The 12,685-nt window shown below is 32.3% G+C and overlaps 1 protein-coding gene across 1 annotated transcript; it reads left to right on the top strand.

Annotated features, from left to right (window-relative positions):
• Positions 1-3,005: 3,005 nt before the first annotated feature.
• LOC102611297 (pentatricopeptide repeat-containing protein At1g02370, mitochondrial) lies at positions 3,006-5,084 on the top strand. Its single transcript, XM_006480736.4, has 2 exons — positions 3,006-3,419; positions 3,665-5,084. Exons 1-2 carry the CDS (start codon positions 3,129-3,131, stop codon positions 4,898-4,900), a joined length of 1,527 nt encoding a protein of 508 aa, XP_006480799.1. The 5' UTR covers positions 3,006-3,128; the 3' UTR covers positions 4,901-5,084.
• Positions 5,085-12,685: the final 7,601 nt, after the last annotated feature.

Below are 12,685 nucleotides of genomic sequence, written 5' to 3'. Positions count from 1 at the left end.
TTGTTATGGGTTTAGGGTTTTGGTGGTTCAGCATCGTGCGAATTTGGGATTTGGGAATTAAGAGAGTCATGTTCCGATCTTAAATAAATGAGTAAATGAATTTGATTATCTTTCAATCGCTCACTTTATTTTTGAAAATCACATTGTTTTTATTTTTATTCAAAAGATTACAAAAGGCTCGAAAAAATGATGTTGTTATCAGTATTTAACATAGTAATACGACCATTTCATTTACGGAAACCAAAAGCACAAATTCAATCAAAATTCATATTCCTTTAAAGTTCCAGTTGTAGCAATGACATCTGCTTTCTCCAATATTTACTTCTACAAAGTAAAAACATGGCTTCTCTTTAGCATTGCTTCCTGTTATCTATTCCTTTTCTCTCTCCACCTTCATCCAATTGAACCTCTTGGGTTGACCCTTTTTTTTGCCACCAGCCTCCAAACCGCTTAAGCCAGCTCCCCTTTTGTTACTGCTACGTACACGTGGAAGGGTTTTAGCGGCCACCTTGTCATTTCACGGCCTGTAATATAGGCGAAATCAGCTATTATGCTCATTCGTATGGTTTTTGACAATTATATTTATGTGTGTTCTTTTGGTTGATGTACAGGTGTGATGTTTGTCTCGTTAAAATTTCGGAAAATTATTTTTCATTAAGATGATAAGCTAAATCATTTGAATCAGTTGAAATAATATTTTTATGATTTATGCAGCGGGTTGATATAAGGATATCTTTTCGGAAGTATTCCTGCCATTCAAGGGCTCACAATCTGCTGAATGAAATATAATGAATGCCACTCTGTTTCTTGTACCTTGTATGTCTCCATTGATATTTCAGTTTTCATACAATAATGAATTGTCAGTATCGCGGAAAGAAAATGGTGAATTTTTTCAGATTTTTTTTTAAAAAAAAGACTTCTTGAAGCAAATTAATATTTTGCATCTCCAACCTCATCAGGAGACTTTGGCATCATTATCAAATTTAACTCCACCTCATTGGCAAATTTTGGCATCATTATCAAATTTATCTAGTTAGTACCTGAATCTATTCTTCTTAAGCATCTTGGAGGTGTTCTTCCACATCATTGATAGACTTTGGTATTAGTTGGCATTCTAATCTAACTTTTTTTTAGTATACCCTTATATCTTATATTAATTTTTTTCTATGGAAATAAATTCACTCTAAGAAATTTTAATAAGAACATTATTTTATTGTTCCTTTAATCAACTAAACTCATAAAAGAAAAATTATCTGAGGCCTAAATATATGTAATTTAACATAATTATGGTTAATTCATTTGTTTGATATGAATGTTTAAAACCTAAACATTAGTTGTGAGTTTATAATGTCACACTCTTTTTATTTTGTTATATCTTTCTAAACAGATTTGATCACTTGAATATCTTTACAGTCATATATAGTCGTTTGAGTCCATTTTAAACATACTAAAATTAATTGGGTGAAATTGCATTTTCAAGTCAAGAAACTAACATTTGTCACAAAAAATCACTATTGTATTTTAAGCTGTTTTTCTATTATAAATTGTAATTCAATTTAGTAAGGTTGGTTAATTAAGAAAATGCTATTTTTGTTATAAGCTTTCTTTAGTTTTGTGGTGTTGTATCTTTGTTGCTGCAAGGAGTGAAATAAATTCAATTATATTTGATAAATATGATTTTTAAAATTGTAATTTTCAAAAAAGTTATATTGATAAACAAGTTCTTTCATTAAAACGAAAAATATTACGGAACAAAATTAAGAAAAAGTTAATATCAAACAAAACTTCAGCTTTTGGGTCAAGATTTTTAATAAAGAAAGTGTCATAGTTAAAAAGTCTTGCATTTGAACGACATGTACTTACTAGCAGGAATGGATTAGCTATGGTCCCCAAATAATCATGTTTTGTATGAAAATTACTTAAAAAAAAGTTAAGAATAAAAGATTATTACATTCAATTAGAATCATATTATATGAATTTGTATAAAAAATTTAAATTAAAGTAACTTCACCCTCTTCTTACTCTTATTTGTTCTATTTAGCTCTAATTATCTCTTAGAACTAGAATTTAAAGGGGGGGGGGGGGGGGGAAGAGTGGCGCTATCTATTAGCCAGTAAAACCTCATTTTTTATTTCTCTTTTAAATTCTGGTTTCAAGTGATAACATCAATAGTGAGGAGTCTATTACTAGTAATGCATAAAAATAAATTTAGAAACTGTTTTTCAAAGGAAATAAAGATAATAATAAAATGAATTTTAATTTTTTTTATTACTAGTAATGTTTAAATATAAATTTTAAAAATCTGCTTTTCACATGAAAATAAGGATGATACATATATAACCTTCAGGTTTTATCCTACCGGAAGCTAATTTGTAATTATGGGCATTGCTAGTCATCTCTTTAAGTGAAATTTTTCTCCTTTATTTTGTGGCAATATATCCTATTTTCTGCAACAATCACATGAGAGTAATGATATTTCTCTCCTCTCCCTCAAACCCCAACTCTTCAATTTATTTTATTATTTTTTTAGAATTACTTTTATAAAAAAATAAAAGTTATTCTCCTCCCACCTGCCCTCTCTCCGGCGTAACCGTTCGGCATAACCACCACCCCTATCATCTATTTTCTTTAGCATCAATCCATCACCTCCACCAAGATATGATGAGTTTTCATATTGGATTGTTAAATTTTATGAAATAAAGTAGGTTTGGTTTTTATTGATGATATTGGTTTTGCTTTGTGCGATAATCTAAGTTTTTTTTTTTTAATTTGAGATTTGATTAAGAATAAGTATTTGGTTCATATTACACTTAAAAGTATTTTATAAATATTAATTATTACAATTTAAAAATTAAGTTGATTATCTTATAATTATGAGAAGAGAAATATGTTACACTTTTATTATTTTAATCAAAATTAATATATAAAAAAATTAAAAATCACATTTACCGTACACTAGCATTGTTAATTCGTAGTTATAACCTTTTTTATTTCTTTTTCTTACGCAATTTTAAGTTGGGGTTTGGGGTATATGAATAATTCCAATTTTAAACCCTAATAAACTATAAAACCCCATAAAAAAGTCGAAGTTGCTATTACTGAACTGAAGGATTGGGGGAAAACGGAAGATGATGATTCGCAATCAAAGCCGTCTGATATCAACCGGATCGTATCTCGTGAGGCAATTATGTAGCACGCCAACGGAAACAGTTTCGCAAAGGATAGCGGCGCCGACGCCGTTTCCGACCGGAAATGAAGATAAACTGTACAAGAGGCTGTCGGCTCTCGGAGCCACCGGAGGCAGCGTGACCGGGGCGCTAAATGCGTACATAATGGAGGGTAAAACCGTCAGAAAAGATATGCTCGAATATTGCGTCCGGAGCCTCCGCAAATTTGGCCGCTACCGTCATGCACTTGAGGTCTTCCATTCCTTCCTTGTCCTCGATAATATATAAATTTAAAATTTCTCTTTGCTAGATTGTTTTTTTTTCCTAAGATTTATATTCTTTTTGAATTTTTTTTTTTGTTGTTCTCAGAATTAAATGCCTCAGCCGAAAGATTCTATCTTTTATATGAATGTATTGTGTACTGGTATATTTTGTGTTGTATAATTTGTTTTGATGATTGTGTTTAATTTTTTTAATCTTTTTTAACAACAATGCAGGTCATTGAATGGATGGAGAGTCGGAAAATACATTTCTCTTACACTGACTTTGCAGTATATCTAGATCTTACGGCAAAAACCAAAGGGATAGCTGCTGCTGAAGAGTACTTCAATGGCCTCTCAGAATATGCAAAGAATAGATACACTTATGGAGCACTTCTGAATTGCTATTGCAAGGAACTTATGACGGAAAGGGCATTGGCTCTGTTTGAGAAGATGGATGAACTGAAGTTTCTGGGAAATACTGTAGCTTTTAATAATCTCAGCACTATGTATTTGAGATTGGGCCAGCCAGAGAAGGTGCGTCCTCTGGTGAACCAAATGAAGCAAAGGAACATTTCTCTAGACAACCTTACTTATATTGTCTGGATGCAGAGCTACTCTCATTTAAATGACATTGATGGGGTAGAGAGAGTTTTTTATGAAATGTGCAATGAATGCGAAGATAAATGCCGTTGGACGACGTATAGTAACTTGGCGTCAATTTATGTCAAGGCTGAACTTTTTGAGAAAGCTGAGTTAGCTCTCAAGAAACTAGAGGAGATGAAGCCTCGTGATCGTAAAGCTTACCATTTTCTAATTAGTTTGTATTGTAATACTTCTAATCTTGATGCGGTCAATCGTGTATGGGGCATCCTGAAGTCGACTTTTCCCCCAACAAATACGAGCTATCTGGTCCTGCTTCAAGCTCTTGCTAAACTCAATGCTATCGACATCTTGAAACAATGCTTTGAGGAGTGGGAGTCCCGTTGCTCCAGTTATGATATGAGGTTGGCAGATGTCATTATACGTGCTTATTTACAAAAGGATATGTATGAGGAGGCTGCATTGATCTTTAATAATGCTAAGAAAAGGGCTAATGCCAGCGCCCGATTTTTCAAGTCTCGGGAGTCTTTCATGATTTACTATCTGAGGTCTCGTCAGCTGGATTTGGCTCTAAATGAAATGGAAGCAGCTTTGTCTGAAGCCAAGCAATTTCACTGGCGCCCAATGCAAGTAACAGTTGATACATTTTTTAGGTTCTTTGAGGAAGAGAAAGATGTTGATGGGGCAGAGGAGTTCTGCAAGGTCTTGAAATCACTTAATTGTCTTGATTTCAGTGCCTACAGTTTGTTGATAAAGACTTATATAGCTGCTGGAAAGTTGGCCTCAGACATGCGGCAGAGGTTGGAGGATGATGATATTGAAATAACTGATGAGCTTGAGGACTTGCTTGTAAAGGTATGCCCTCCTTAGGTTAGGTTTGGAGTGTGAACCAAATCCCTAAAATTCGATCTATTGTTATTTGATGTGTATTTTACGTTCAGTAATTTTCATCATTTAATTGTAACTAGCAATTGGAAACCGATCATGTCTTAACACATGCAAATTAAGACTCTCTGTTAGCGACTGTTTCATCAATTCACTTTTTATTACTCTATTGTGGTGCACTAGTGATATTAAATTTATCTTCCAAAAATATGAAAACCTCAAAAATGAAGGGAAAATGTATAGCGTGTTGATGAAACTTTTGTCTTTTTAACTGTAAATGGAGATAAACGGATGTTTTTATACTTTTAAAGGGTAAACTAACCATCGTAATTCTAAGTAGGGGTCAATTAAAGTTCACCCTAAAGGAAATACAATGTATTGGGTAAGAGAATAATCTGAACGGCTGCAGTGCATTGTTCAACTAGAAGTTTAATCGTCTCATTGAAGACATTATATTGGGAATGTGAGAAAACTGAGATCAAATACAATTCCAGTAGCGGACGAGCAGAGTCTCCAAAGTGCCTGAAGTTTGAGAAAACTAAACGTGTGCGTGTATTCAAACAAGGATAGATCATCAATGATTACCATAACAACTTACGACTGGTAAATCAGTCATTAAAACACAGACTTTTATCTTATACTCCACATGAAAATTCCGTGTAATCAGTCATACAACATATAATTAGATTATAGCGAAGCCTTCAAAGTAGAAATTTGAAACAAAAATGACGAACTGGTAACCATATGGTATCAGATAAATTACACATAAGCTTGGACCATTCAGTAAGTGGCTGATACAAGATGATGCCCAGTGCCCCAATAATCTGTTCAAAATGTCCCTTCCACAGGCTTGGCTGATATACAAGAACAATCATGTGGAGCGAAAGAATCAAGAAATGTAGAAAAGCTTCTCATTTAGATCCCGAATTGGTGCAGTTGTGATGTAAAGTTCAAATCCTTGGTTGTAATGTTTTCCTCTTGTGGTCCAATCTTCAATACTGTCCAGCTTATCGATATCCTCTGCTTGAATCACATGGCCCTTTATAATACGAGCGAAAAAGCATTCCCCTTAAGTGCCCTCTTTGACTGCAAATAGTTCGTACTTCATCAAGGACAATTGTGGCTGAAATGTGTTATGCCGAGCTCAGATTAGCATTTGATAGCATAAAATTCTCAGAATTCAATGCAGCAGGCTTGAGCAAACCAAAAGTCGGCAACCTATCCACTCAATTTAAGATGTTAGAGTTCATGATTCATTATCTTTAACAACAGCAAGCATTGAACTGTTGATATATGTTACATAACGTGACCCCAAGACAAGTCAAAACTCAAAACACTTATCAGCATTCACAACAAAACTAAGTCAAGCTCAAGCCATGTCCGAGCTTGAAGTTTCTCGTTCAGATAAGACAAAGAAAAAGCACCTTCCAGTTCAAAAGATGAGGATCAAACCAACGATTCAAATCCCAACTCAACAACTCATAACAAGTCCTCTGAGTTCATGATCAAACCCCAAAACGTCACTCCCCCTACAGACACGTCTCCATGGCCAATCATCTTTCAAAAACTACGACCGCCTCAATGTACGAACCGGACACTACACTCCTCTCCCCTCCGGTTATTCCCCTCTCAAGCGGCCGCTCGCCGATTGCTCAGTAAAGTGCCTAATGTAGCGAAAGAGTATGCTTTAACTGGGGCTGTGTTTCAGAGGCTCACTTTGATTTCGTGTAACGCCAAATTTCCATTATTTTAAACAGAAATTCGGTTTTTACTAGAAATCATATACGGCACTATAACCCTTATTAATAAGGATGTTAAAAACATAAATAGGATTGTTGATGAAGTAATTTTGGAAAAAAATTAATTTTTTTAAATTTAATACATTTCTTAAGACTTCCTATAAATTCATTTTTTTTTTCTCTTTTGCTCATTACTCTCTTACTAGGAGTGTCAAAAGGTCGGCCAAGCCTAAGCCTGACCTGATCAAAAAAATTTGAAGCTCAACCATTTTATAGTTAGGGTCGGGTCGGGCTCAGCCCGACTCTACTGAAATAGTTTTCATATTATTTTAATGTTAAACTATTTTTTAATATTTTATTTTATATTCATATTATTTTAATGTTTTCTTCCGTACATGCACCTTAATTCAATAATTTAGGCAACTCAAATTTGTCAATATCTTATAATTTTATGACCATATCCCAAATTCATTAATATTATTTTTTAATTTTTGTTCTCTTTCTATTATAATACTATGCATAAAAAAAAGAAATATTTTTTCTAATTTAAAATAATTAACAACACAAAGGCAAAATGTACAATACAATTAATCACAAAATAATTCACAAAACAACCAACTAATAGGAATAATTTTTTAAATTCAATTCCACAACTATTTCAACTATACACAATTCAATTCAACAACCCAACATAAAAAAAAAAAAAAACTCATGTCTTATACAAATAAAACACACAATTTAATTCCACAACCAAACATTAAAAAAAAAAAGAATTACTCCAACACTTGCGAGCCACTTTCATCTTCATCCACAAATTCCTCTACAGTAAAAATTTCACTTTCGAGAATTTTACCTGTAAACAAAAAAGAAAAAAAAAAGTGAGAAAATAATTTAAGTTTTAAAATTATTACTAAACCAATTATTTAAATATTTTGTACATTATTTGTATTCATACCTTTGGAATTTGTCCATAACCAATATTGTGTGCACATAAGCGCTTCCAATGTCGTAGGATGAAGTCTACTCCGATGTGATCAAGACTCTACCTCCAGTGCTAAACGCAGATTCAGATGCAACAGTTGTATATCTTAGCCATTTGAGCCAAAATAGGGTATTTGCCTTGGTTCACCTTCCACTAATTCAGAATATCAAAGGCTGGAGTGGATTTGACTAAAGACTCTTCTAAGTACCTCTCAAGGTCAGACTCCGATACCATGATCTCACTATTTTGGCTTCCAAATGCCTCAAACTTACTTATATCAAAAAATTTACAGCCATTTCCTACATTAAAATTAAAGCAAACATCGGACGAAGAAGATTCACCAACAACCGCATCACTCACATTCCCATTCTTACCTTCATAAAACTTAACCAAATCGTTACTTAAATTGCGTACCCTTTGAATCTCATTTGCAGCACCCTCACCATAAAGTTGTGGAAAATAATAATTAACCAATTGCATCTTAAATCTCGGATCAAGAATAACCACCATCACCAAAATTCTATAAATTTAGGCCCAATATTTATCAAATTTCATAATCATTTGACCAGCCGTTTCTCTAACCACAGACACATCAGAAAGTTCTCATTCATTCAGATTAATCCTCATTTCACATATCATTGGAAAAAAAAAGATTAGATGTGGGATATTGTGTACTTGAAAATAACTTTGTCATATAGTAAAATAGTAGCAAATATTCCAACATCTTTTCAGCCATCCCACATTCCTCATCTGTTGGCAAAGAGGTGTAGTGTTTGTCGCGCTGCTGCAGTCTAAAAAAGACAGTTTTATATTTCACAGCAACATCAAGCATAACATATGTAGAATTCCATCTAATTACGCAATCAAGCACCAACTTTTTCTCACACTTAACTTGTAATTTCCGCGCAGCCATCTCAAAAGTTTCTACCCTCTTTAGTGTGCATGTCCAATAAGCCACACTATCTCTAATCTTTTTAATCCACTCCTCAATCACTTTCATCCCCTCCTTCACAATTAGGTTTAAAATATGAGCCACACACCTCATATGAAAAAAAAAATCCCCACCCATTACATTTAAAAAATGCTTCAGAAAGAAATTCAGTGGTATGTGGAGCCGGCAAATATAAGAACCTATTAATTACCAAAAAAATTAAATTTCATAAGTAATTAAATTGAATTAGAAATAAGTAAACATAATATCGAACCGGCAAATATATTAACCTATTTATTACCAAAAAACTAAATTTTAGAATTAATTAAATTCAATTAGAAATAAGTAAACATAATATCGAATCGGCAAATATATTAACCTATTTATTACCAAAAAATTAAATTTTAGAATTAATTAAATTGAATTAAAAATAAATTAACATAATATTGACTTTGCAAATATATTAACCTATTCATTACCAAAAAATTAAATTTTAGAATTAATTAAATTGAATTAAAAATAAATATCAATTGATAAGAAAAGTACCTTAAAATTCGACTTTATAACTGCCAAGACTTATCCAAAAAATGTCCCGTAACAACCATGTACCCCTTCTTTTGATTATTCACAGTCCACATGTCTGTAGGAATTGCCACCCTACTATCATTATTCTCCAACAAAGCCATTGCTTTTGCCTTTTCAGTTTGATACAATTTAAGAATCTCACTCTTTAAAGTGTTTATACTCAAATTCTTCACCAAAGGGTTGGCATAAGATATCAAATCTCTAAATGCATCATATTCCACAAAATTAAGTGGTAGCTCATGCTTTACAACCAAGGTTGCTATCTTTTGCCAAGCAACAATTGGATCAAATTATGTTGTCTCAACACAACTTGTTCCATCATCTTTCCTCGTCACGCTAAGAGTTTTTTGTAAGCTATTAGAAACTGAGGGAATACCATTTGCCTTACATTTTTTCAAATGTCTATCCAAATGATTTCACTTCACCTTCAATTCACCATCAATGTTTACCTTGGTAAAGTGTCCCCAAACATAAGAAAGTTCTTGCACACCTCGCTTTTTCTATTACTACTTTGTTGTACCCCATCATCATCACGAGATGCCTCTTCAACTCCTTCAACTTCTTGGACCCATTCGAGAGGAATGGCATCATTTCTATTCTCTTCGCCAACATGAAAATCCTCACGTGAATTTGATTTTCGTGCATCCAAATTGACATTATGACCTAAATTAAATGTGTAACAAGTTTAAATTAATTTATAAACTTAAAATATGATTGAACTTATAAATTTTAAGTTAATTTATAAACTCAAAATATGATTAAACTTAATTTACAATTACAACATAATAATTAATATTTACAACCTTATATAAGGCTATATTTAGCTAAAATATAATATTATAGTAACTAGATAATCATCATGAATATAATTAGCTAAAATTATAAATAAATTTATAAGCTTTAATAAAAAAATTAATTAATATTTATGAAATTATAAACTTAAGATATAATTAAACTTAATTTACAAATTACAATTATAACATAATAATTAAATAAACCCAATATATAGCCTTATATTTAGCCACAATATAATATTTACAGTAACTACATACTTAATTAATTAACATGAATATATTTAGCTAAAATTATAAATTCAATTATAAGCTTATATGAAAAAAATTAATTAATATTTATAAAATTAAAATTACCAAAGCAAAATAGCTAATGCCGTCGGCAGAACGTGTGCGTTGGTTGGCAAGCAGACACGGCAGGACAGCGACAAAGGGCGGCTGTCGGATGGTTCACATCGCGGTGTCGTACATCTGATTGTGATTGGAGATGGAGCAGGTTACATGTTGCAGGCACCAGGCGAGAGCGAGACAAATGGCTGGCGTGCAGCGGACGGTCACGATGCTGGCTGATGGGACAACGGCTGAGTGGCTTACTTAAGGTTTTGTCACTGTAAGTGTATGTGGTGTATGCGATTTATTGAAGTCTGAAGAGTGAAATGTGCGTGTGTGATCTATGTTGTGTGCGTGTGTGATGCAAATGTGATATGTGTTGTGTGTGTGTGTGTGATGTTGTGATGTGTCATGTGTGCATATGTAAAACTTATGGTTTGTTTTTTAAATAGGGTCGGGTCGGTTTAAGCCCGACCTTGGCCCAAAATTTGTTCGGGCCTAAGAATTTTGGCCCGAGACCCTAAAATTCGGGTCAAAGCCCTAAAAATTAGGGTCAAATCAGTCCGGTCAAAAATAGGGTCTTACTGATTCCTTAAAATTTAAACCCTTACTTATGAGAGAATCTTCACGGTTGGTAAGTTTTACTCTCCCTATTCTCCATCAGTTTTCTTATCACTCTATTAAGAGTTTGTTGACATGGTTTTAGATTATTACAGACCATTATGAATGATTTAGGATGTGTTTAAGTTTTGTTTAGGGATTTGATTTATTGTTGAGTCTTGTTAATCAAACCTTGATGCAATAAACACACTGGACAATTATGGACAACATGAATATTTTAAATTTAAACACATATTTTATCAAAAATTCTTAAGAAGAACTTATCTTTCTAAAAGCTAGACATGTAGGGTTTATTGAACAAATTTTGTTTTATAAGATTTGATTTTGTTTTCAATTTTATATGTATTTCGAAATAGACAATACTGCATTATAAAACTGCGACTTTAGCAAAATGACAACCTTCAAAAAATTATTTGTAGTACCAAACTGATTAAAAAAAATTCTGAAATTTTAAACAGAGATTGATATGTGTGTCTAGTATTCCCAGTTTTAATTTCATAATTTTATGATTAATTTATGAATTTATAAAAATTTCGGAATCCATTCTATTCAGTTAAGGCACTGTGAAATAGTTTCAAATTTGTCAAGAAACGAATAGTTTTGAAAATGTTTTTGGCATAAGATCTTCTTGAAAATTTTACATGAGATACCCATGTATGTCTAGAATAGTTCTTAGAATATTATGTCATTTTGAATTTTAGATTAAGAGTTAAAATTTGACAATTAGACTTGTACGGATATGAATTGGAAAATCAGGTTTTTAGAATAAGTTCTTAATATTTACATCTTGTATTTGTTTAAAGTGTTGGAGGTGGTTGAGCCTCTTAAAGGCTTAAAGGTGTGTTAGATCAATTCTTTTATCGAGTTAAGTAACTTCATTCCTAATGTACTGGATATGTATAATTATTTTGATATTATTATAAGGATAAGCTTTTTTTATACTAATTAAAAGATTAATTGATTTTCATAACAAAATTAGTTTATGTAAATGTTTTCAAATTTGAAAAATTATGTTATTTCTATTTTTATTTTTTAATTATGCTATTTCTATTTTTATTTTTTAACAAACTATTATAAATGCTTTTAAATATGTAATTTATTTTGTTACATGATTACCTTTTATGATTTTGTTTATAAAATATATATTTTGTTAGTTTATAAAATCTAAAGTGAGCTACTTGATTATGACCCGAATCGGCATTTAGTTGTTTTTTGGATTTCTTGCTGAGGCGAGTACTTATGTGAGATGTTGTGTAAATTTTACTGTACTTACAAGCGCATGAATCTATTATAATATAAATTTATGGTGACGAGTATCAATCCCATGAAAATGTACGTTGGGTAGTGATGAGATGTGACAACTCACACTTGTCGTAATGAGCCTAGGGGCCATCATGAGGCAAGAAGTCGGGTTATCAGTCATATCTTCGCAGAAAAATTTATTTAAGAGAAAGCGGATATACAATCCAAGTGACATTATAGCAGACATACTACAAGAGCATGATATTTACTTATCATATCAGCAGACATATCAAGCTAGAGAATTTGCTCTTGAGGTGATACAAGGAAGTTTATCGGAATTGTATAATTTACTCCCGAAGTACTCTCATGTATTGGAGAGGGAAAATGAAGATACACTAACTGGTCTAAAGTTGGATGGAAACAATTATATTAGGGTGATGCTACGACGGAAACAATTAAATAACTTGCAGCAATTCCAAATTCAATAATAGCATTATAACTGAGTTGAATAATGTACTCACATCACGAATCCAATGTGGCATTGATGGT

This window comes from Citrus sinensis, chromosome 6, assembly GCF_022201045.2.
Source record: "Citrus sinensis cultivar Valencia sweet orange chromosome 6, DVS_A1.0, whole genome shotgun sequence".
Classification (NCBI taxonomy): domain Eukaryota; kingdom Viridiplantae; phylum Streptophyta; class Magnoliopsida; order Sapindales; family Rutaceae; genus Citrus; species Citrus sinensis.
The sequence above is the reverse complement of the archived record's forward strand: the minus strand, read 5'-3'. Positions and strand labels throughout refer to the sequence as shown.

Excerpts from the sequence above, each read along its gene's own strand:
- LOC102611297 (XM_006480736.4), top strand. The coding sequence starts at position 3,129 with ATGATGATTCGCAATCAAAGCCGTCTGATATCAACCGGATCGTATCTC. Across the intron at positions 3,420-3,664 it reads GCTACCGTCATGCACTTGAG|GTCATTGAATGGATGGAGAG; the intron begins GTCTTCCATTCC and ends ACAACAATGCAG.